General features: G+C 43.3%; 1 protein-coding gene across 6 annotated transcripts in view; it reads right to left on the reverse strand.

Annotated features, from left to right (window-relative positions):
* BPHL (biphenyl hydrolase like) overlaps positions 1-24,946 on the reverse strand; it is a 45,168-nt gene extending 20,222 nt beyond the window's left edge. For 3 of the 6 annotated variants that reach the window (XM_075826685.1, XM_075826687.1, XM_075826684.1), the window contains exons 1-4: positions 24,762-24,942; positions 23,109-23,212; positions 21,761-21,927; positions 6,984-7,137 (exon numbers count right to left, since the gene is read on the reverse strand). In XM_075826685.1, coding sequence (XP_075682800.1) covers positions 6,984-7,137; positions 21,761-21,927; positions 23,109-23,212; positions 24,762-24,862 — 526 coding nt within the window. In that variant the 5' untranslated portion in view covers positions 24,863-24,942. Of the gene's footprint in view, positions 1-1,086; positions 1,175-6,983; positions 7,138-21,760; positions 21,928-23,108; positions 23,213-24,571; positions 24,723-24,761 lie in introns of those variants that run through there. The other 3 variants (XM_075826688.1, XM_075826689.1, XM_075826686.1) reach the window with 2 other exon arrangements.
* Positions 24,947-26,778: the final 1,832 nt, after the last annotated feature.

Raw genomic sequence — 26,778 nt, forward strand, 5'->3', positions numbered from 1 at the left:
ATTAGAGAACCCATCTGGTCCTGGGGATTTAGCGGATTTGAGGGATTTAATCGCAGCCAAAACTTCCTGAATCGATATAGGTGTCTCCATATTATCCCTGTGAGGGTCCTTTAATACAGGCAAGGAGATATCCTGAAATAAAGCCTCAGCTTTCACTTTATCTAACTGGGGAGGAGAACCTATTTAGGATGTTGAGTGAGATTACCGTTCGATAGCCGTAGTTTAGGCACCATGAAGTTATTAGACAATGGAGCAAGTTTCCGAGCTAAAAGGGTGCCTGGTTTGTTACTTTGGGCAAAAAAATCTATATTGCGTCCAACGAATGTTACGTTCTGCGATAGTTGTAAGGCACAAGTTAAGTTCTGTATGGGCATCCTCAATTTTGGACCTTAAGTCAAGGGTATTGTCTGCCTTTTGTTGCCTAACTAAAGCTAAATAAGTCACTTCCTTATCCTTAAGAAGTTGTTCTCTAACCCTCTTCAGACGTGAGGCAATCGAAATAAGTTTCGCGTAATTCATTTGGAAATAGTGTTCAATTTCAGTTGCAATTTCTTTAAATACTTGGGGATTTGTCAGAAGGGACTCATTTAAACGCCATGAGCTAGACCGAGGTTTAAGCCAGAAGTAATCCAATGTAAACAACACCAAGTCATGATCTGACCATGAAATGTAGTGTATTTTGGCCCGTAACAGACTATTTAAGAGCGGAGACGGAAGAAGGAGATGGTCTATGTGAGAGTAAGATGAACGGGCATGAAAATGAAAGGTGTAATCCCTGGTGGAGAGGTTGACAGATCCAGGCGTCAACAAATTCATGGGAGTGTAAGAGTTTAGCTAATTGCAACCCCTGTTTGGGGGTGGGGGAGTAAGGGGGGGGTGAAGGGAGGAGGGACCTGTGTTCGTTTGGTCAAGGAGATGATCCAATGTTACATAAGAATCCCCACCTAAAAACACTTTACCAAGGAATTGAGGAAGTAAATGTCTGAACATTGCAGTAAAAAAAAACGTATTTGGCCTTCGTTTGTTGCATAATAAGAAATAAATGTGACCTATGTGTCCTGCAGTGTACCATTTACGAGCAAATACCTGCCCTCTGCCACCGTGGTTTGATGTGTGAAGGGAAGGTTTCTTTTGAAAAAGATGCCCACTCCTCTCTTCTTTTCCGCAGCCACCGCTAAGTAATACAAAGGATAATGATTATGCATAAATTTAGGCACTATAGACAGTGGAGAAATGCAATTCTTGTAGAAACACAACATCACAATGCAAGGATTTATATGTCTGGAAGGCTTGCCGCAGTTTATTCTGCGAGTTGAGGCCCTGGACGTTGTGAGTAACAATGTTAAGAGGAGGACAGAGGGTCAGCCATGACCAAAATGTTCACAGAAAAAAAAATTCCCAACACACTCGACCATAAGAAGGGGACAGGAAAGGAGGGGAGAGGAGCAAAAGTAAAAGAGAAAAGACAATAAGCACAAATTATTTCGGTACATATAGTACAATGTAAAGCATCGCCCAAATAGGGCCATGGGGGATGTTGAGAGAGCGCCACCCCGAGAACAATATAATATCAGTGGGGTCTCTAAAGATCCCAAGGAGGGCATGCCATCACACAGCGGGAGGGCCAGCTCACGATAACTCAGCCCATAGCTAGATGAAAAACAACAGCATAAAATATCACAGTATTAACCCCTTCCCGATATCCGCCGTATATATGTTTGTTACAGCCGACACTTCCAGGTAACGAGCGGGATCCCGTTCGAGCGCGATCCCGCTTGTTTAATCTGTTAAATGCCGCGGTCAATAGCGATCGCCTCTGGCAGGGCATCATAGGAGACTGTCAGAATCACGATATACTGCAATACATTAGTATTGCAGTATATCGTGCAAGCGATCCAATGATCGCTGTTTAAAGTCCCCTAGGGAGACAAGTAAAAAATTTAAAAAAAGTAAAAAACAAACAGTAAAATAAAAAAAATTTTAAAACAAAAAAAATAATTAAAATCTCAAAAAAACAAAACCTTTTTCCCATTTTCCCTCAAGCACAATGTAAAAAATTAAAAACCTAACATAACTGGTATCGACGCGTCCGTAAAAGTCTGAACTATTACAATATATCATTATTTAGTCCGCACGGTGAACGCCATAAAAAAATAAAAACATCAGAATTGCTGTTTTTTTGGTCCCTTCATCTCCCACAAAAAATGAAATAAAAAGTGATCAAAAAGTCTCACGTACCCCAAAATGGTATCAATATAAACTATAGCTCGCCCTGCAAAAAATAAGCCCTCATACTGCTAAATCGACGGAAAAATAAAAAAAATTATGGCTCTCAGAATATGGCGACAAAACTTAAATTTAATTTGTAACAATCTGTTTTTTCCTTGTAAAAGTATTAAAACAAAGAAAACTATATAAATTTGGTATCGCTGTAATCGTATTGACCCGCAGAATGCAGTTTTTACCGTACGGTGAACGCCGTAAGAACAAAACCACCCAAAAGGTTGAGGAATCGCTGTTTTTTTTCCTATTCCACCCCACATATATATTTTTTATTTTTTCCCACTACATTATATGGTACAAAAAATGGTGCTGTGAAAATCTACAGCTCATCCCGAAAAAAACAAGCCCTCATACGGCAATATTGATGGAAAAATAAAAAAGTTATGGCTTTTGGAAGGTGGGGAGGAAAAAACAAAAGTGAATATCCGAAAAATGGCTGCGGAGGGAAGGGGTTAAAGACATTATAAATGTAAAATTAAGCGTCAATAGTAAGCAGCAAAGGGAACTGTTACCTGGAGAAAGTTCCAATCACAGGAACCTATCAAGATGACATCAAGGATCTGCAAGTTCAGGTAGCAGAAGTCAAAGACCGGGACAAAGATCTGGAGCTCCAGAGTGGTCGAATCCGTGCTGTAGATGAGGAGGAAGGAGGTGGTGGTGGTGGTATACTCGGCGGAGGCGTACCATTTTTGAAAGAAGACCCAAACGTTCCATAATGGCTTCTCCTTCTTGGAGAGAAGCAAAACTGTATGGCCGACTGCGATACGAAAACGTGAGACGAAAGGGGAAGGCCCATCGGTATCTAATCTCCTGGCAAATCAGGACTTGGAGGAGAGGTTTTAATGAACGACGCATCTGGATCGTGCGAGGAGCCAGATCAGCGAAGACTTGTATGTCGCAGCTACGCAATTGCAGCGGTTCTGTGGATCTGGAAGCTTTCATGACCTTTTCCTTCAGAGTAATAACGAGGCTTCAGCAACACATCTCTGGGCAGACCATCCGAACCAGGAGCAGTAAGCGCCACATGCACTCAGTCAACATCAAAATGGCGGTCAGATAAATCAGGAAGGAGCGGTTTGAAAATATCGTGTACCGCAGTTTCTAAATCCGGGACATTTTCTGACAAGCCCCTGATACAGAAATTTTCCCGTCTGGATCCATTTTCCATAGCTTCAATCTCAGAGTGGGCTTCCTCAAGCTGTTGGTATATGTCAATACAATCAGAGTGCTGGTTAACAGTCGTGACCGTGTTATCAATTTTAGCCTCCATTGCTTCCATTCTAGATCCCAGAGCATGAAAGTCAGCTTTAAGTTCATATGTGATCTTGAGACACGTTTTTTCAAGTTCTTGCTGTGAGGGCGGATTTACACGAACGTGTAATACGTCCGTGCAACGCGCGTGATTTTCACGCGCGTCGCACGGACCTATGTTAGTCTATGGGGCCATGCAGACAGTCTTTGATTTTCACGCAGCGTGTGTCCTCTGCGTGAAACGCACGACATGTCCTGTATTTGTGCGTTGTTCGCGCATCACGCACCCATTGATGTCAATGAGTGGGTGAAAATTACGCGAACCACACGGAAGCACTTCCGTGTGACGCGCGTGATTCGTGCAACAGCAGTAAAAAGTATGATTGAAAACAGAAAAGCACCACGTGCTTTTCTGTTTACAAACATACAAACAGAGTGTCATAATGATGGCGGCTGCGCGAAAATCATGCAGCCGCGCATCATATGGTGATGACACACGGAGCTGTTAAGTGCCTTTTGCGCGCGCAAAACGGACACACTCGTGTAAATCCGCCCTAAGAGTTGTGAAAAGCGTGCAATAAGAACTTTGTCACCAGAATATGCCCCAGTGTCAGCTTGTAGCTACGGGGAGGATAACCGAGAGGCCCCATCTTGGCTGAATGAAAACCCCTGTACAACAGGTTCTGCGGAGGAAGCATTGGAGCCATCGTCCCCAAATAAATCTGAGCCAGGGCTCGGGCTCTTAAAACAATGGGTACCTCCATCCATACTGTGCAGCGGTTCCGGCGAGGATGCCTGCAACTGAGGAGAATGAGGCGGGTCCGGCGCCATCACGGCCTACTCCGCGTGTGCAATCTGCAATGGGAGGCTCTGACTCAACAGCCGTAGATCTGGTCACGATCCCGGACATTTTGGCATTCTCTTTCGCCATCAAAAGATCCCTGAGAGGAAGCAGGAGGAATTCCGGTGGAATGTGAGCGGCTGGAAATCACTAAAAATAGCTTGATACTCCCGCTGAGGTGCGGAGCTCTAGGGAAACACGTCCACTATTAGCTCCGTGCGCACGCGCCCTCCTTCTGACATGTTTTCGTAAAAAATTTCTCCATGAAATAACAATTACAGAAGCACCTTTTCTTAAGAGTTCTACATTGTGGCATTCCTCTGTTATTCCTCCTGGAATAGTATGAAGAAATTGGCAACAGGGCGTTACCAATATCCTTTACAGTAGGGTGTGTCCCTACGCAGTCTGATACGGTCAGCCCTGATTAGGCAGGAGAATGGTAAAACCCGATAGAGGAAACGCACAATGCAGCACTCTAAGAAATGATGCTCCAGAATTGCATTTCTAAGATGAATGCAAGTATTTAGTAAAGCAAATATATTAGGAGAGCCGACAGGTGCCCTTTAAGCTGAACTGACATGTATCGTTATAAGTATCTGATGGACATTTTTCATCAATACAATAAACTTATACCGCCATTTTGATCGTCACAGCATATGGATTTGAAATTAATGATGAGTGACTTTTAGCAATAAAGATTGCAATGATTTTTATGGATCAATTTGAATCAACTTTTTATTGTTGATCTTTTCATGCATTAAGACTAGGGTTTTCCTTAGTATCTTTAGCATTGTAAGTGTTGTGAGTGCACTTTAACCCCTTCACGACTGTCATACGGCTATATACGTTCTAACTGCCGATGCCCTGTGCAGTTAGCATGTGTATAGACGTCGACAGCCTGGAACGGGTTTAATAAATGCAGTGCTGTTTCAGTGTGAGCAGCACTGCTTCTCATGTCTGCCGGGGCTTTGAGAGCCCTGGAATACACCCCCCACTGTAGATATTGCCACCCACAACCCCCGCAAAACCCTCAGTAGATCGCGCCACCTAAGCTCCCTCCAGCACCGGAATCCCCGGCCAGCGATCTGGCCGAGGATTCCCCTCTTAGAGGGAGCCCCCGTCGTATTTCCATCCCCGCTGTAGATAGTGCCACCCTCCCTGCAGATAGCAACCCCCCCCTGCTGTAGATAGCATTGCACGCCCCAATGTAAATAGCGCCACCTGAACAGACTCTAGGAGCGGAATCCCCGGTGTCAGATCGCACTGGCCAGGGATTCCGCTTCTAGACAGAGCCCCTGACATCACTGTCCATTTGGACAGTGACGTTAGTGGCTCTCTCTAGGAGCGGGATCCCCGGCCGACACTCTGGCCAGGGATTCCGCTACTGGAGACGCCCCTGCTGGCATTATCAATATATGGATAATGACTTCAGCGACTCTCTCTAGGAGCGGAATCCCCGGTGTCAGATCGCTCTGTGCCGGGGATTCCGCTACTGGAGAAGCCCCTGGTGTCACTATCCATATATGGACAGTGATGTCAGGGGCTACTTCTGGAGAAAAACATCAGGTGCTTCTTGTAGGAGCGGAATTTCGGGCAGAGGGATTCCGCTCCTACAAGGAGCTACAGTGGTGCTATTTACAGGAAGGGGATGCCATTTACAGGGGGGGGAATGTTGCTATCTACAGGGGGTGGCGCTATTTACAGGGGGTGTGGTACTATATTGGCACTATCTACAGGGGACACTATGGCGCTATCTACATGGGCACTGTGGCACTATGTGGGCACTGTGGAACCATTTACAGTGGGAACTATCTATGCGGGCACTGGCGCTATGTGGGCAATGTGGCACTATTTACAGTGGTATTGTGTCACTATCTACATAGGCACTGCAGTGTTTTCAGGCGGTTGGGAGAAACAACCCTAACGAATAAAATTCATCCATTTTTTTTTAACGTCCATGAAAAACGGATGGCAAATGCTGGTTAAAAACAGCCAGACGGCTGGGAAATGGATGCAAAACAGTCAGTTTATTCGTTGTTGACTGACATTTTTTTCATGGTCGTGTGTATATAGCCCTCTTCACTCTCCCCCTCACAGCGATCCCGGGTGACGGAGAAGAGGACTAATTGTTACAGAGCTCTACAGTGTGTGTGTGTGTATATATATATATATATATATATATATATATATAAATAAACGAAAGAAATCCCACAGCACTCCGATGGTTCCAAAAAGTATGTGATTTATTCAGTCAACAGCTGCAACGTTTCCATCCTGCTATAGGACCTTTTTCAAGCATGAAATGTGGGATTTCTTTTGTTTATGTCTTATAATCCACGGATCTGGATTACCTGCTTGCACCCATTACTGTGTTGGAATCTGTCGCAGAGTGCTGCTTATCTCTACATGTGTGTATATATGTATGTATATATATATATATATATATATATATATATATATATATGTTTTGTAAAAATAGTTGTGATATTCAAAGCGGTTCCAAAGATATTGTCGTTTAAAGAAGTGCATATGAAAAATTTAAAATTTGACCAGGACACAACAGCATCAATGACCCTTGGTCACGAAAGGGTTAAGGGATAAGCCTCACCATTATAGAGATCTAGATCCTCTTCAGTAACATAAGCATTGGCTCCCCAGACCACAAGCTTATTGATGAGAGATGGATAAGACCCAGCTGCAATGAGTGCAGTTATACCGCCATCACTCCATCCTAGCAAGGAAAATCTCTTGAAATTCATAGCCTGCAAAAACGTAATTACAATTAAATGGATTTTTTAACCCCTTGCTTATAAAAATATCAGGCAGCCTAAAATACAAAGATAATAAACGTCTCAATAATTTCATCTTTATGATTATTCTCTGCTGCTCCACTGCTGCTCTCTGTACTTATGAAGTAAAGATCACATGTCCAGAGGGATAATATGACTGCCAAACACGGTACATCACAGAAGCGGGGAATGGTGGCTGCTCTGGTCACATTACGCCAGCTTGTAAACAGAGGAATGGCTGCAGGGGAATAGAGCATATTCATAAAGCATTTTGATAGTTTATTTTTTCCTAATACGAGTGAAGACTAAGGCCCTTTCACACAGAGTTTTTTTACGAATTTTTTGGCGCGCTCCGCAAAATTCGTAAAAAACCGCCCGAAAATGCCTCCCATTGATTTCAATGGGAGGCGGAAGAAAAAGAAGCGACAGAAAAAGAAGCGACAGAAAAAGAAGCGACATGACCGATCTTGAGGCAGTTTCCGCCTCCAAAACCCTATTTCAATCAGTCAGAAACTGGAAAAAAACGCTTCGACGAGTGTTTTGACGGGTTTTTGTCAAACCACTGTGCAAAAAAATTCTGGAACAGTTTTTGCAGGAGGAATTTTCCTCCTGCAAAAACCTCAGTGTGAACAAAGCCCAACAGAGAAGTGACGTTTTACAGAGTACAGAATTTTGGAGGTATAACAAAAAGGTATATGATAAGTATATAACAATATTTTTCTCTTGAACTTTTTGTTATACTTCCAGGGATAGAAAACAAGCTCGCCAGAGTCACACAGAGTTTTTCTTACATTTTTTGCCCCGTTTCTCACTGCGTTTTTCGGTCGAGCGTAAAAAACGCAGCGAAAACCACTTTCTCTGCCTCCCATTGATGTCAATGGGAGGTCAGAGATGAAACGCCCGCAGAAAGTGCATGACGCTTATTTTTACCGCAAGCGTTTTTTTCCGCTCGCAGGAGATCTATGGGAGGCGTTTTTTGGCGTGGTTTCCGCATCACATACGTGCCAAAAACCTCACAGTGTGAACAGAGCCTTATAGTACATTTAGCTCTCTTTCGTCGGAGGAGGGGTGAAGAAGAGTCCAAATAGAAAGCACCGCTTCCGTTAGAATTACCTTTGATTTCAACAGTAATTCTTTTGTTTGAGATGCTTTCCGTTTGCCTCCTTTCGCTAGGTTTCCTTTTTTTTTGACGGAAGCAAAAGGTGCAGTCTGCAGCGGAAGAGAGCCAAACGTACTATAACAGTAGTGTGAAAGGAGGCTAAAAGGCCTTTCAAACTGTTGTGTTTTATTATAAAAATGTCAGTCAGTGTATTTGGTACAACTTTATAATTCGTTTTTATTCAAAATTATTTTTAGTCTGAGATACAGCTGCTTTGTATCCTGTGTACAGAGCAGCTGTATCATTCACTGAATCCTGTACCCGTCAGGTACGCGGGACTAACTGATTCGGGTCTTAGCGAAAGATACAGCGCTCTGTATACAGGATACAAAGCAGCGAAAGATACAGCGCTCTATATACAGTATACAAAGCAGCGAAAGATACAGCGCTCTATATACAGGATACAAAGCAGTGAAAGATACAGCGCTCTGTATACAGGATACAAAGCAGCTAAAGATACAGCGCTCTGTATACAGGATACAAAGCAGTGAAAGATACAGCGCTCTATATACAGTATACAAAGCAGCGAAAGATACAGCGCTCTATATACAGGATACAAAGCAGTGAAAGATACAGCGCTCTGTATACAGGATACAAAGCAGCTAAAAGATACAGCGCTCTGTATACAGGATACAAAGCAGTGAAAGATACAGCGCTCTGTATACAGGATACAAAGCAGCTAAAGATACAGCGCTCTATATACAGGATACAAAGCAGTGAAAGATACAGCGCTCTGTATACAGGATACAAAGCAGCGAAAGATACAGCGCTCTATATACAGGATACAAAGCAGCGAAAGATACAGCGCTCTATATACAGGATACAAAGCAGCGAAAGATACAGCGCTCTGTATACAGGATACAAAGCAGCTAAAGATACAGCGCTCTATATACAGGATACAAAGCAGCGAAAGATACAGCGCTCTATATACAGGATACAAAGCAGTGAAAGATACAGCGCTCTGTATACAGGATACAAAGCAGCGAAAGATACAGCGCTCTATATACAGGATACAAAGCAGCTAAAGATACAGCGCTCTGTATACAGGATACAAAGCAGCTAAAGATACAGCGCTCTATATACAGGATACAAAGCAGCGAAAGATACAGCGCTCTATATACAGGATACAAAGCAGCGAAAGATACAGCGCTCTATATACAGGATACAAAGCAGTGAAAGATACAGCGCTCTATATACAGGATACAAAGCAGCGAAAGATACAGCGCTCTATATACAGGATACAAAGCAGTGAAAGATACAGCGCTCTATATACAGGATACAAAGCAGCTAAAGATACAGCGCTCTATATACAGGATACAAAGCAGCGAAATATACAGCGCTCTATATACAGGATACAAAGCAGCGAAAGATACAGCGCTCTGTATACAGGATACAAAGCAGCTAAAGATACAGCGCTCTATATACAGGATACAAAGCAGTGAAAGATACAGCGCTCTATATACAGGATACAAAGCAGCTAAAGATACAGCGCTCTGTATACAGGATACAAAGCAGCTAAAGATACAGCGCTCTATATACAGGATACAAAGCAGCTGTATTTTAAAGACTAAAAATAATTTTTAATAAAAATGAATTCTAAAGTTAAACCAAACACACTGACTGCCATTTTTATTAAAAAAAAATTAAAATAAAGACTTTTAAAAGGTTTACATTGCCTTTAAGAGTCCAGGGCTGAGACTAAATACTTTCCCTCACACGCCTAGAAGAGGGGGGGGGGGGGGGATCAGAGAACAGCAGACGGTAAACAATTAGATCATAAAATAATTTATTTCTCATATAAACATTTAATTTAAAAGAAGTTACAAAAGTTTTTATGTAAATGGAGCTCCTCTCCGCTTACGGAGGATCATTTGGCTCGGTAGAATGTGTAAATGTCTTGTTTCATGTTTCTTCAGAAGCAGAAATCCAGCATACAGGTCAAATCGGATAAGTATATCAGTAAATGTATTTTACTGTATATCGGTCAGTGGGCCAGTTTTAACATTCAGATAGAAGAGTACTTAGGGCCCATTCACACTGCGTTTCCTCTGTACATTTGATGTATGCATTGGGAAAACTCCTGGCACATACGTCAAACATACCTATAGGCTCCCATCATACCGATGGAGGCCAGAAAAGACTGTCCTTTTGGCCTCGGTCGGGCGTTATATCGTTTGTTTTTTTACACTATGATATTCTATCCGGAGGCATTCAGTAAAAAAAAAAAAAAAATGAATATGTTTAATGGGTTCCATGACAGCATATGGGTGACGGATGCCACTGTACTTGAGAAAGGCTGCTGAGCCGAAAACATCAAACGACCGAATTAAAAATCACTACATCTGGGGGGCGTGGCTTGGCGCGCAACGGGAGCAGTCGCATGACTTGAGAGCTCCGCTGTGGTTCCGTGCTATATTGATCCTGTGAATATCCTGATCGTTCCTTACCTTCATCATTACGTCCCGGAGATCCAGGCAGCAGTCGGGTGGTAAGAGTGGAGTTATGGGCCCCACGAGAGGTCAAACGGCCACGGAAAAGCTACAGAGCTATGCCCGGGAAGATATCAAAGATGGCGGCCGTGCTTCCCTGCAGCAGCGCTCAAAGGGCAGTGAGACGCCTGGCGGGACGACATCTTCCTCAGCGGTGGTGGAGGAGACAGAGCCGGAACCTACCCCGACAGAGGTGATGAATAAACTCCTGGCAGCCATATCAGCATGCAAGACCTCGCTGACCGGTAAGATGGAGGAGGTGAAAATTGATATAGGCCTCATCAGGCAGGATATGCAGGCCTTGAGAGAGCGAGTGACACATGTAGAGGTTAGAGTGTCTGGGGTGGAAGACAGGATGGCGGCCATGCCACGTGCGATTACGGATCTGGAATCCATGACGGAGTTATTAAAACAAAAAAATGATGATCTGGAAAATAGGCTGCGCCGGAATAATATCCGGATAATAGGAATGCCTGAGAAATCGGAGGGCCAAGATCCCGGCGAATTCATATCTAAGTGGTTGAAAGAGATACTGCCAGATGCACCTTATTCGCAGGCCTTTGCAGTAGAAAGGGCGCACAGAGTGCCGGCAAGACCACCTCCACCTGGGGCCCCTCCGAGGCCGATGCTGGCCCGGTTGCTTAATTGTAACGACAGGGACATGATCCTACGTCAAGCCCGTCGACTGCAAGGAATTAAGTATAATGGCGTTGCTATGTCCATATTCCCGGATTTCTCGGCTGATCTACAAAAGCGCAGAGCTACGTTTATGGCGGTGAAAAGACGGCTGAGGGATCTCAATATCCCATATTCTATGGCGTATCCTGCAAGGCTGCGGGTAGTGGATAACGACCGTTCTATCTTTTTTAATTCTCCGCTGGAGGCCGACGACTGGGTGAGAGGGAGGAGATCGCCCCGCCGCGTATGATCCCTTTGGTGGGTGAGGATGGAAAATGCTGGAATTTAAAGATGATGCTGGAGTTTCTCATGCGCCTGATGCAGGCTAAAAGGTTTCTTTTTGCTGGTTGATCTCCTGTGTTTTAGGAGGGATTCCAATGTCTTATCCGGCGGGTGGATAGATCCGGAGGCCCTGAAAAGGGTCATTCTTATCCTCCCCATTTCAGTTGAATGGACTGTCGGGACTATCAATCTGTTGCCATTCTGTCCATGGAGCTTGGCCTATAGTGGGAAGGATTGATCCGGCCGAAGTGAAGAAGAGGTCCCAGTTCAGAGACTTCAGGAGAGATCCGGGTATATGCGCAGGAAGCATATTACGGTTAAATATTACTGATATATTGTTTACACTGCTGATTGATTTATAGTCCTCCTGTACGAATTTATGGAAAGGGCTTAAGATGTAATATGATGTTTGAAGATGTAGATAGGGAAGGATACGTTAACACTGCCTAATAGCACGGGGCCTTCCCCGTTACTCTTTGGTGCCACGAGGAGGGCATGTTTCGGCAATGGCCTATGTGTCATCTCGCATTGTCGATACAATTTACTGTTTATATGTTAGTTTTGTCGTTTAGGTTTTTAACGCCGTATTTAGGTGAAATTATACTCATTTATGAATGCAAATGTCTAAAAAGTCATACAGTGCAAAGAAGGTGGGGAAAGGTCACTAGGGAAAGTATATCGATATTGTGCAGGAGTCGGGAGCCATCTTCCCTCCGAGGCAGACATAGTTTCTGGGCCCACTAATGGCGTCTATACCGATCGTGTCTTGGAATGTACGGGGGCTCGGTACCCCGAGGAAAAGGGCAGCCATTTTTGCATGTATCCGTAAATTTAATCCCTCTATAATATGTCTGCAAGAGACGCATTTAATCCCAGACAAAGCGAGATTATTGCGTAGACCTTGGATCCAATGGTCTTCACACTCTTTCCATACGTCCTACTCCCGGGGGGTATCGGTATTAATCCACAAATCTTTGAGGTGGGAAGTGGTCAAACTTAAAGTGGATAAGGAAGGTAGATATGTGTTTATACATGCTTACATTGACACTATACCATTTGTATTGCTGGGCCTATATGTTCCTCCTCCGGCGAATATACAGATTTTACATGAGGCTGCCACATTTGCTGCCGCTTACCCATAAGCTACGGTACTGGGCATGGGGGACCTTAACATGGTCATGGATCCCAAATGTGATAGATTTAGAGGGGAAGTGGATTGTGGGGTTGCATCGGTGGCTCCAACAGAGTTGAATTTGTTATTTCAAGAAATGGGTTGGATAGATATGTTTAGGTGCAAACATCCGAATGTAAAGGTTTACTCATGTCATTCGATCGGTAGGAATTCCCTGTCCCGTATAGATTACATATTTGGGAACGCTCTAATGGTTCCGATGGTAACGGATATTTCTTATGAAGTAAGGGGCGTGTCAGACCACTCTCCGATGGTAGCGCGTTTCAATCACCCAGGGCCTGTGAGGATTGGTAGCTGGAAAATTCATCCATTCTGGCTCACCCTGATAGGGCCGCAAGATCGCATACCAGATCAACTGGAGGTTTTTCAAGATACCAATAACTCGTGTGATAATCTCAATATTTTATGGGATACCCTGAAGGCCTACCTTAGAGGCTGCTTGCGATCTACAATCTCCTATATAAAAAGGGAAGCGGCAAAGGAAGAGGGTCAGTTGGCACAGCAATGTAAAACATTGGAGGACGAGTATATAGAAAACCCATCTGAACCAAATAAACATGCATGGCTGACGATGGGCCGTAAATACTTATTATTACTACAAGAAAAAGCTGATAGGAAACTGTTTTTTGCTCGGCAGACCTATTTTGAATTGGGAAACCAATCAAGTAAATTGCTGGCCCATTTAATTCACCACAGCTCTCAGAGCTCAGCAATACTTAAGATTAAGGACAGTCAGGGCCGTGAGTTGACTGATACCCCTAGTATAGCGGCCCGATTCACCCAATTCTATAGGGACTTATACTCCTCGCAGTCTACGTATGATTGGTCCGAGTGTGTATCATACTTGGAAGACTTGAAATTTCCAGTTAGATGTGCCAGGCAGGGATATGTTAGAACTCGATATCACGGAAGACGAGGTTACGCAGGCATTGAGGGATATGTCGAAGGGTAAGGCATCGGGCCCAGACGGGGTTCCATTGGAGGTATATCTTCGTTACTCTGACCAGCTCATTCCCCCATTATGCTCTATGTATTCTTATGCCCGGAGGGAGGGGAAACTACCGGACAGTTTCTATGATGCCACAATTGTAGTGCTACTAAAACCTGACAAAGACCCTAGGGACTGTAGTTCTTACCGCCCTATTTTATTACTGAATCTAGACTACAAGATACTTGCAAAGGTACTGGCAAATAGACTGAATAAGGTGATATTACAACTCATTCATCCGGATCAGGCGGGCTTCATGCCGGGGAGGTCCACATCTGACAATATCCGCAAAGTTCAAATTTTGGCTCAAATAGGAGAGGCACTGAAGGAGGACTGGGCAATGGCATCTCTTGATGCGGCCAAGGCCTTCGATTCCGTTGAGTAGGCATATTTGTTTGAAGCATTACAGAGGTTTGGTTTTGGCCCGATTTTCATTAAATGGATAAAAATCTTGTATAAGGATCCGAAGGCACAAATTTTGATTAATGGTATATGTCCCCTTACTTTCAACTCCGTAGAGGTACCAGGCAGGGGTGCCCTCTCTCCCCGCTATTGTTTGCAATAGCTATTGAGCCTTTGGCGATACGTGTAAGAACGCACCCAGAATATAGGGGAATAGTAGTGGGAGGACGAGAGGATTAGCTTGTACGCCGATGATGTGATATTGTATATGTCATACCCGAAAGACAACTTGGGGCTAGCTATTGGAATCCTGAACCAATTTGGTAGATTTTCTGGCCTACATGTTAATTGGAACAAATCATTTTTCATGCCTTTGAAGGAAGTGGGGTGGGCGGAAGCTGAGCACGGCCTGCAGGTAGTGTCGTCCTTTAAATATCTGGGTATTATCATAAACAGAGACCATAGACAAGATCAAATCACCAACATACTGCCTCTGTTAGACTATATCAAGCTCAAATTCAAGGTGTGGGGGGCACTCCCACTGGCAGTGACGGGTCGCGTAAATTGAATTAAAATGGTTATTCTGCCAAAATGTCTATGTTCTGGAGCACGCAGCCATACCAGTATATAAGGCCTTTTTTAAATCCCTACATGCATTATTCCCGGCTTTTATATGGGGATCCAACAGATCCAAACTTAGCTTGGCTACTCTGCAGAGACCTAAACAGGAAGGGGGACTGGCACTACCGGATTTGTTTATGTACTATCTAGCTGGGCAGTTGAGATATCTACAGCTATGGACAGGGTCGGACCCGTTACCAATGAGGGAACAGCACCTCGCTACATATTTGCATCTAACGCACCTTTGGCCAGTGCTAGAAAGCTCCCCGGGAACTTATAAAAGAATGCTCCCAATCCACAAGGTGGCAGTGCAGGCATGGACGGCGGCCAAACAAATTTATGCATATGCAGATATACAGGTGGACATGCCACTATGGGATAATCCCCTTCTTTCACATCTAATGGAGGGGCAGGCCCCCTCTTTCTGGGATGGATTTGAGGTACGTAGAGTCGGGGATGTGTATACGGATAATGTCATTAAATCCTTTGCGCAAATGCAAGAGGACTTCCAAATCCCTAGAAAAAGCTTTTATAGATATCTGCAGCTGCGACATGCTCTCGCAAGTCAATACCCTAGGTCAGACCACGAATTCTCCCGATTCCCTTTGATTGGAGTTTTTAAATCACAGGGTCCCCGGGGGCTGATTTCGGCTGTCTACACGGCCCTTATAAAAGCTAAACTGGCCAATGTCAAATTACCGGTAAAAGATAGATGGGAGAGTCTGATACCAGATCTGACAGGGGAGGAATGGGAGGATGTACTTTCATCTCCTATGTCTGTATCGCCGGCGGCAAATAACAAAATGATTCAATTGGCTATAGTTCATCAGAGTTACCTCACGCCGGTGAGACTGCATAGAATGGGCAGATATCCTAGCACTGAATGCCACAGGTGCCGTCTTCCCAGATCTGATTTCTGGCATATGATTTGGGAATGTCCAGTGGTGGCCTCCTTTTGGGGGGAGGTGTTGAAAGTGGTTGAGGAAGTGGTGATGCAGCCGGTCCCCTTTTCACCCAAGATTTGTCTATTTGGGGTGCTGCCTGAGGATCAGTGGCCATTCCACATACGTATTTTATTGCAAGAAGTATTGTTCATGGCAAGGAAAACCATCGCACTTCGGTGGATGGATCAGAGACCTCCTAGGGTGACGAAATGGAAATCGTTGATCAATTCCATTATTCCATATGAGCGAGTATTATATAAGAAAAGAGGGTGTATTGGTAAATTTTATAAAATATGGCAGATTTGGTGTGATTCATCGTGTACCATGTATACTCCGCATAGATTCACAGACCTGAGGGACCAGTTGCTGCAACCTTGAGGAGGACGGATGTTGCATGATTGGTTACTTATAGGATTTCTATATTTTATATGGAATAATTCAAATTGGCCTGGGAAAGTATTTTGCCCGCTGGGATGTCATTATGTTATTACTGAGGGTTAACTATGTGATCTATTAGGTCATGACCTGTTAAATACCACCATAGCCACTATGCATCTGTGTTCAAAATTTGTATGACTACATAAATGTGTTTATTTTCTGTTATGTACTATGGACATTTGTATTGTACAATTCTTTCAATAAAACGAGTTTAAAAAAAAATAAAAAATCACTACATCTCTCTTGGTACACCAAAACGTGAGTGCGGTCTATTTTTTACATCACTACGGTATGGCATCCGTCACTGGCCTCCTTTGAAACTATACGACTGGCAACCGCAGTGATGTAATTGTTCGTGAGGGACAGTATACGGACTCCCAGGACTCTCCCTTCCATTGTCATGTCCCCTGTGCCCCCCCTCAAAGCCCAGGGGTAGCTAAGTCACTGGGGCTTCCCTGGGGTAGCCCCAGTGACATAACAGATATGGACAAAAGCTACACCAAGCGAAGCTGCAGTGACCTAGCTTCCCCAAGTGGAAATAAGCAGCCTGGGTCTACAGTTGCTTTGAAAATCTTTAGAGGGGGGGGGGGGGGGATACTCTGCTGGCCCACACCGGCAATTTAGGAGGGAAATACAGTGGAAGCTGCATCACTTGGTCTACCCCAGGGAAGCCAGTGATTTAGCTTCCATGGGCGCAGATCAAAAGCAGCAGGGGACACCGACTGTTCTGAAGCTCTTGCCTTTGGGCCACGGTGCAGATGGATATGTGTGGCTGGAATCCAGACTTAGCAGTACCCCCACCCTCCACAGTGGTACTGTGTGGGCAAGGATGCCATCCGAACTCCCTCTGCTACATCAGGAAGCTTCAGTGAGAACTGTCCATATATGCATATTTATCGGAGCCTTTGACGAATGCCCAACAGTGGCATCAGTCACCCATAGGCTATAATAGCACCAGTTTAAAATATACGTGTAATGGAACGTGATAACAAGGGTTATGAGAGTTCAAACATCATTCACAAAACCGTTGCCGTTTTGCGGATCACAAAACACAGATCCAAGTGGCTTCAGTGTGCTAAAAGAAGCATTTGAGCCAAATTTTTCTCATCACATAAGTGTTTAGTAATATTAATTTTCTGAAGTGTTGACAGCAGTTTGAACTTTCTATTTTATTTCCTATTTGCAAGATAAATATTAATTTGAGTATATTTATTGTCGAAGTGAAAAGCAAAAGTAAAATGGCAATTCCTATGCACTTACTGTATGGTTTGTTAAAATGAACATAACTTTTCATCTTTCTACACTGTAATCATTTCATCAGGAACATGTAATGCATTTATGGGAGAACTCTTCCCTGTGCTAGGGAATGGACAGCAGGCTCACCAGGATGCCATGTGTAACCAGAGCTTTTAGTGCCTCCAGGCCCTTATGACTATTTAAAACTAAATGACCTGCTCACTGGTGCGCTTGAATAAAAGCAAACTGTACAATTTTAAGGGCGGCAAATACAATTATTTCTCTAACAATATAGAATCCATCCAGTTCTCAATAAACAGCTAAACTCTAGGTAGATTTATATCTGTCCACCCCTCATTCAAATTAATGATGGGTTTTCACGTCACGGTCAAAATGCATTTTTTGATGCGACTTGCAAAAATCGTGTCAGAACTAGGGTTGTCACGATAACAGAATTTGGACTTCGTTACCGATACTTTTTGTAATATTGCGATACTCAATACCAAAACGATACTTTGCCAATAATAATAATAAAAAATTAAAAAAAAGTTCTCCCATTTTCTGATGTGAGGCACGTGGTGTGATGAATTTTGAACCTCCATTTACCTCACATTAATATTAATTAATCCCATCATGTTCCTCAGTCATAATGGACAACATGATTAATTACCATTAATGAGAGGCACATGGAGGTTCAAAATTCATAATACCTCGTGCCTCACATTAAAGAGAACCTTTCACCTCCCCATACATATGCAGCTGAGTGCAGAATGTAATGGGGAGGGCTGCACAAACCCTGGGGAACGTAAAAAAAAAATTCTACCTCCCTTCGTTATTTAGATATCGGTGCCGTTATATTTGGCGCCCGATATTTAAATAACCCCCTGAACGGTCAGTGGGGCGTGTTACTATGGCTGTGACATAGTAAGTTAAAAAAAAAAGCAGTTTTTATTTTAGAACAGTGTAAACATCATAAATTACGCTATAAATTTGGTATTACGGTTGCGACAATACCGAATGTGTGTATATTTTATGTATTGAGACATATTTTAATGTCTATTGTAAAAATACTTTATTTTTTTTTTAATTTTAAAACTTTAAAGTGGTAACTAAACGTTTAACAAACTTGTGACACGTCATAAGTTTTGATTGGTGGTGGTCCGAGCACCGAGACCCCCACCAATTGCTAAAACGAAACAGCTGAAGCACTCGTGTGAGCGCTCAGCCGCTTCGCGGCTTTTTTCGGAAATCAATGTATTGGAGACTCAATAGAAAGTCTATGAGCCCGTACTCCGATACATCGGATTTCTGGAAAAAGCCAAACAGAAACGAATTGGCTGATCGCTCACACGAGTGCTTCAGCTGCTTCGTTTTAGCAATTGGTGGGGGTCTAAGTGCTCGGACTCCCACCAATCCAAACTTCTGACATGTAACTATGACATATGAGAAGTTTGTTAAACGTTTAGCTACACTTTAACCCCATAATGACTGCCGATACGCCTTTTCACGGCGGTCTTTATTCTGATGCAATAGCCTATTCACGGCGCTGCATCAGAATAAATAAAGACGGGGCATCCCTGCTCGAACGAGTGAGATCGATATTAGTATCGATCTCACCTGTTCAACCCCTCAGATGCGGCGCTCAATACCGAGTCCCGCATCTGAGTGGTTTTGGAGAGAGGGAGGAAGGGAGCTCCCTCTCAACCCGACACCTGGCGATAAGATCGCCGAGTGTCTGTGTCTCCGATGGCAGCCGGGGGCCTAATAAAGGCCCCCAGGTCTGCATGTAGTGAATGCCTGCTAGGTCATGCCAGAGGCATGGCCTAGCAGATGCCTGTCCGTTTTAAAATATGGACAGTGACGTCGGCAGAAGTTGTGGAGTCCCCAGGCAGAGCATCAGCTGATGCTTTACTCGGGGACTCCAGCGATAGGAAACCCCTGACCAAATATGGACGTAGGAAGCAGTGCTGGAGTCCCGAGCAAAACGCTAGCTGATGCTCTGCTCGGGACTCAAGCAATAGGCAATGTGACAGCCTCTTGCGGTCATGTTCACGAACAGCACATGAAGCAAGAGCTCAGTCACATGGGGCCGTGTCGGAGCGTTATCATTATTAGAAAAGCTCCAGCACTTCCTGAATAATTCATGAGGCTTGAACTGCACCATTTAGTACAGAATTTTTTATTGAAGTATATAAGTTACTTAGTTTCACATAATACATAACCTACAGAATGCGGGGTACAATTAACACAACAAATATGTAAGAGAAAAATACAAATTTTATTAGAAATACCAATAAAAAATGAGTCATGCAAAGCATGAATGAGATGTCTGTCAATGCAGAGAGCATGTACAAGCAACGATACAAGAAAAAGGGCATGAAATATGCAGAAAAATACACATAAAATATGAGTGTATCTGGAAGGCCATGTGAAACCCCAATAAAGGGGTAAAGCAATATATGAGGATGCAAGTATAATACTTAAGTAACAGTCGAGTAGAATCATGAATGACTAAAGGGCCTGAACAGAGCTGCATAAAGAAGGTGAAAAAAAAACATACCCATGTTGTTCACTCTGCAGAGAGAGAGACGTGAGACCCGACGAGCGTTTCGGCGGAATACCTTCGGACGAAGCTCTCTGCATTAACAGACGTCTCTTTGCATGGCTCATTTTTTATTGTTGGTATTTCTAATAACATTTTTATTTTTCTATCACAGTCTGTAGGTTATGTACCAAGTATTGTGGGTCAATGCACCAAGATATACTTGGTTTGAATATGTTCTTGTCCCCACATAGTTTATAGTATACACTTTACATGTGTACGCTGGCAAGAATTCTTCCGGAATGTACCAATAGGTTATGTTAGTTTCACATAAATATATTATTGCAATGCAATTTTGTTCCCCGGATAACCCCTTTAAGTGTTATAAATACTTTACACCTCACTAAGGAGTCTAGAAAAATGGGCGTGGCTAAGTGTATTCTTAAAATGCAACAGATTTATTAATGGCGTGCGCTATTATTTTGGGACAACACAATGGTATAAAGTGAGCCAACCTAGAAAGGATTCTCTAGCAAAATCTCAAATCCATCACACAGCATGTACCACAGTGATGAATTTGGGGCATCTTCTGCCCGTCTCGTCTACTTTTAATCAGTCTAGAATTAGGACAGTACAAAGTAATTTCAATGGCTAAGGCCCCATGCACACGACCGTAAAAACTCCCGTAATTACGGGCCCATAGACTTCTATTGGCCACGGGTACCTCCCCGTATGCTTACGGGAAGGTGCCCGTGCCGTTGAAAAATATAGAACATGTCCTATTTCAGGCCGTAATTACGGCACGGGGAGGCCCATAGAAGTCTATGGGGCTTGCGTAATTACGGGTGACTACGTGTGTGCACCCGTAATTACGGGAGCGTTGCTAGGCGACATCAGTAAATAGTCACTGTCCAGGGTGCTGAAAGAGTTAAACGATCGGCAGTAACTGTTTCAGCACCCTGGACAGTGGCTACCGATCACAATATAGATAAAGCTGTAAAAAAAAAAAAAAGACGTTCATACTTGCTCAGAACTCCTTGCTTCTTCCTCCAGTCCGACCTCCTGGGATGACGTTACAGCCCATGTGACTGCTGCAGCGGTCACATGGACTGCCGCGTCATCCAGGGAGGTCGGACTGGATGTCAAGAGAGGGATGTGCCACCAAGACAACGGCCGGGTAAGTATGAATTTCTTTTACTTTTATTACAGAAAGGGCTGTCCCTGCTCTCTATCCTGCACTGATAGAGAGAAGGGGCTGCCGATTAGTGCAGTGCAATTTTGCAGCCAAAAACGTGCCCGTAAATACGGGTGGAATATGGGTGACACCGGACCCGTATTTACGGGCACGGGTCCGTAAATACTGGTGCAATACGGGTCGAATACGTGTGACCAAGGACCCGTATTTACGCCAGTATTTACGGGTGGACATAAATACAGTCGTGTGCATGGAGCCTTAGCAAGTTATCTTGCTTAAAGGTAAAAATACTTTGAATGATATGGATTCTTAATCTGAGACGTCTGCCAATTCATCTTCCTCACATACCTAATGCATTAACACACGTCAGCTAGACAAGAAATCTAAATCAGTTTATGTACAGTATTTAATACAATTTGTATGAATTTACCTGCATCAAATCGACAGCGTCTTTTGCATCCCTTGAAAAAAAGTCTGCAGGATAGTCTCGAGCTGGTGGGATAGAGAGTCCATATCCTCGTGGGTCCCACCCAATGATAGTGAAAATGTCTTTATTAAGAAATTTAAGTTGTGGTCCAAAGTCAGTTTGACTGCTCCCTAGTAACACAGAAAAGCTGGATAAACACTAAGAAGTAGCGGTTATATAAGAAGTAATTCATGTAGCAAATCCTAACCAGTCACCCGGGGCAAAGCCCCCATATAAGTGGGACAGTGGCAATTATATCTAGTCTTTAATGCTTTAAGGGTTTTTCATGAAGGACTTTTATGGCATATCCATCCCTCAGACAGACACCCGCAGATGTGCCAAGTCCCTGCAGAGAAGTGGCCCAGCATGCACAGTAAACTCTGAGAGTTCACAAACAATCGAGAAGTTGGACTCCTACTGATCAGACATATTTGCCATATAAATCTCTTGTGGGGAAATCTCTTTACTTTCATTCTTTTCCACTTTTTAGGGGTTTGCATCCTATAATTCAGTTTATGATATTGACCTCCTTCGCTTCCATAGGACCATTTAAAATGCTTTATCTAGAAATCCTTCCATAGTATTGAATGGATTTATTTGTGAAGCAGTTTTGATAGTGTCCTTTTTGACTCACTGAAAACATCCACTAGTGAGTGTCTAGGAACCCATTGTTCTTGTTCTCTGAAATAAAGTGCACATAAAGCCCAAGGCTATGACATGTAGTATGATTGTAGACATTTTCCCGTGTGATGCCCCTTCTGCTCAAGATGAGGTCATCCTGCCTGGATCTGTGAATCAAATGACAACACTTCCTGTCTTAAGTGACCACGGAATCTGGTCTCCTAGCGGGCTGATTGTTATATTCACACCCTGGCCGTTTAACCCCCTATGTGCCTCGGTCAATAGCTTGACAGAGGGAGGGGTTTCTGCGACTGAAAATTAGTTTCATACATCTGAATGATTTCTTCATCATGGGTATGGAATTCTGCAAGCCCCATCAGATGAATGGGACAGTAGCAAATATGCTGTCTAACGTGCGCTCGGTTATGCTGGTTGTTAGGATTAAACTTGCCCTCCCTGTAGTAGATCCTTTTTTCTCTACGTAGGTTATGGCACACAGTTGATTACTGAAAATCTTCGCTCTAGAAGGTCATAGTGTACATGATCCCGATCCACCGAGCTCGATGCTAAATGTATGCTTCTACCCTACTTACCATGGAGAAGTCAATCAGTGCTGCACCTAGTACAGGGACTATTACCATTTACCTGGCACACATGAAGCCACACTATCATGTCTATGTTAAATTCACACCTAGAGCACCAGGAAGTAATAGAAGCACATGATCTCCACATCCGGTGCGCTGATAATGCAGATTGGCACCATTAACTTCCATTCTTCCAGATGTAATCGCCGTGCTAAAAAAATAAAAAAAACATTTATAGATTTAATATCTGGTAGCAGGCAAAGGATTGAGGAAATAAAAGTCCTATCTTACTGCTGTGCCCTGACTTAGATTGTACCTTCAATTAAGTAAAATGGTGGTAAGAGACGCATCCTGGAGAAGCGGGTGGTCTCGGAGCTGGTGAAAGGCTTCTTGCAGCCATAACTTTGCCTTAGACATGCGGACCACCAGCCCGCATCTCTGTCAATATAAACATTTCGGCGGGAGATGCAGTTCTTTCATCATTGGAGATACTCTTAAAACATCCCTAGTCTCTGTGTACATTATGTTTTGGCCCTACGTTTAACGTGTACGTTGAGAAACCAATGTACGCGCTAAATGTGTCCATAGAGCTCCATTAGCTTATACGCCAGTACACCTTTTTTTTTTTTTTTTGGAGGATGAAATATTATAATAGACTAATTTTTCAATATGGTAAACTGATAACATTATAGTCTAGGAGCGTCGTATGCGTTAGAAGAATGCCTAATATTGGCCATGGACTATAATGGTATCTGTTTAACATATATGTCATGAAGAAGGTCATGAGAGATCATAACGTGTATGTTTAACCTCAGTCAAATCTCTGTAGTGACGGATGCCACATTTAAAGAATCTATACCGCTTACGTTTAACGTACGTGTCAGGAGCTTTTCCCAGCATATACGTTAAACATAGGCTAAAATGTTCATGATATGAACACAGCCAAAGGCTATGCCCGCACCATGTTAGGGGATTTCATTCCATAGGACTATGTGAGACAGTCCACCAAAGTAAATATTTTTTAATAAAGTTAAAATACCGGTACTTCATCATTTTTAAAAAGTTATTTTAACCAAGGAGCATATCTCATTTGCAATAACATGAAAATGATTTAGTGCAACGTGTGTGTGTGTATGTATGTATAGGTTTTTATTATGATGGGGGGGGCTACGGACACACTGGCTTCGATGAGGGAATGGTGGGGGTGGGGGGGCGGGACGTGTTTCTCCTTTCTTTTAACTCGTGTACTGTGCGGTGCTGCCAGTGGTGGGTTCTGTACACATCACCCAGGCGCACACATAGGGCATTACTGGCTCAGTATGAGAGTTTTGAGAACCCTTTTACAATGCACTTATTTCAATGATGGAGCTTGAGCCACCAGCCCATGAATACGCATGAGACTGATTCCATAGCGTGCACGATACATATACACACACATCTGGCTAATATAAGTCAACAGTTGTTTACACCCTTTACCCCAAACTTGTCAGAAAAAAACCCAAACTAAAACAGGTGGAGCACCACTTTAAACAAAGCGTCTTAGAGGGGCATTGTTCTGTAAAAATACTACCAGCCTGCGTAAACTTGAAAGCCCATCAGATCTACTTGTAGGAGAAAGTTGTTTCCTAGTGTCAATAACACCCTCATATAAGTTACATTTTGCGTCTTCTAAAGTGAAACGTCTGTTTATAGACAAAACAAACAGTGCGACAATATTACACGTGCACATGAAGGGTTAACGCCTGTACAAACGCCTTTACCAGTAGAATAGTGCAGGTCTGCCAAGCTGCGATGCCCCCACTACACCGCGCAGGAGCCGTGCAGACGAGACCAGCGTAGCGCCTGCACAGCACAGCGCCATATCAGCTCAGCAACAGCCTCCTATACGCAGCTTGCCGCTGGCTGTGGCTCGTCATGAGATGGACCAAAACCTAAAGCGTAATCCACATTACAGCGCATGTCAGTTACTATACACTGCCCCCTACAGGCACCTCGCTGCTATACACTCTTCTCCGAAATATATCTGATCCAGGAAACGGTCTGCCACATCTAATAATAATAATAATAGAACTAGTGTGAGCACATAAGAGAATACACATTATAAACATCCTCCAAAAATAAATATATAATTTCATAGATACACTCATGAATACTGTAGCAATTTTTCACTTGCTCTTTTTTGAGTTCCCCTCATAAGAGAGCAAGCCACAGTGCACCCACAAGAGGCAGAAAGCCCCCCACCCAATGTTCACAGCACCTAGAACAGCCATAAGTGCAATATTAACCCTATATTTGCATACTTGCCAACGCTCCCAGGTTGCCAAGAAACCTCCAGAAAAAGAGGAGATTCAGAGAGTGGTAGTGGAGTGGTAGGGGCTTGGGTGGTTATTAGACTTTCTCTATGGGGATACCTATAATTTACAAGGGATCTATTTTGCTCCAGTCGTGTGTATGTGCGTGGCTTTTCAGTATAAAATACCTACATTTATTTGTATGAGAGCATGACGTGGCTGCAGCAAATGTGGGCTCCCACTCTACAGTCCTCCTTATGCTCATTTCCCAAAATGTGGCAGAACTGTAGGCGCATCACTTTCATTTTTTTCCTACCCATTTCTTTCGTTGATACCTGTATTGTTTCATTTCCATTTCCGATTTCTTAAATTTTGCAGCCACATGCTACACTAGTATTACACACTTTTCCATTATAGTTTTACACACAAAAAATGGATTTCCGTACTCACCGTAAAATCCCTTTCTCGTTAAATTCATTGGAGGATACAGCAACATGGGTATAGGCCCTTGCCACTAGGAGGTTGACACTATAGGAAAAGGTGTTGGTTCCGCCCAGGCAGGCCATACTCTTCCCACAGACACTGGCTTATTTAGTTTGTACAGAAGCAGTAGAAGGAAAAGAACCCAACAACATATCCATGGACCCAGTAGAAAAAACAACAAACAGCCAGAACCATGTTCCTGGGCCTGGAAAATAACAGGGCAGGATTGGTGTCCCTCAATTAATTCAACGAGAAAGGGATTTTACGGTGAGTAAGGAGCTTTATTCCTGGCCAGCCGCTATCAGCACCACTAGCGCTCGTCTATACAGTTTCCCAGCACGGCTAAGTGCCTGATGAAGGACGCATAGACCGAAAGGTCGCACTCTGCCACTGGAATTAAAAACAAAATAAAAATACCTTTTGTTTCAAAATTGGTGGTCTTTTATACTCAAGTAATGTAGATAACAACAGGCTTTTATTTTGAAAAACGATCATTTTTTATCAAGTTATGAACAATTTTAGATTTATGATAATTAATGCCCAACTGGGCGTTTTCAACTTTTGACCAAGAGAGCATTATAAAGAGAAGTGTATGATGCTGACCAATCAGCGTCATACACTTCTCTCCATTCATGTCCATTTGTACTCGCGAGATCACGAAGAAACTTTACCGAAGTGTCTGGAGTCTAAATATACATCGCGTCCTGGCTGGAGGCAATGTCTATTCCCTCAAGACACTTCAGTAAAGTTAATGTGGGTGTATGGGACAGCACAGCGTGATCTCGCGAGATCACGCTGTGCTGAGTACAAATGGACATGAATGGAGAGAAGTGTATGACGCTGATTGGTCAGTGTCATACACTTCTCTTTACAACGCCCACTTGGTCAAAAGTTAAAAACGCCCAGTTGGGCATTAATAAACTAATTAGCATAAATCTGAAATTGTTCATAACTTGATAAAAAATGATTGTTTTTCCAAAATAAAAGCCACTATTGTTATCTA

This window comes from Rhinoderma darwinii, chromosome 5, assembly GCF_050947455.1.
Source record: "Rhinoderma darwinii isolate aRhiDar2 chromosome 5, aRhiDar2.hap1, whole genome shotgun sequence".
Taxonomy (NCBI): domain Eukaryota; kingdom Metazoa; phylum Chordata; class Amphibia; order Anura; family Rhinodermatidae; genus Rhinoderma; species Rhinoderma darwinii.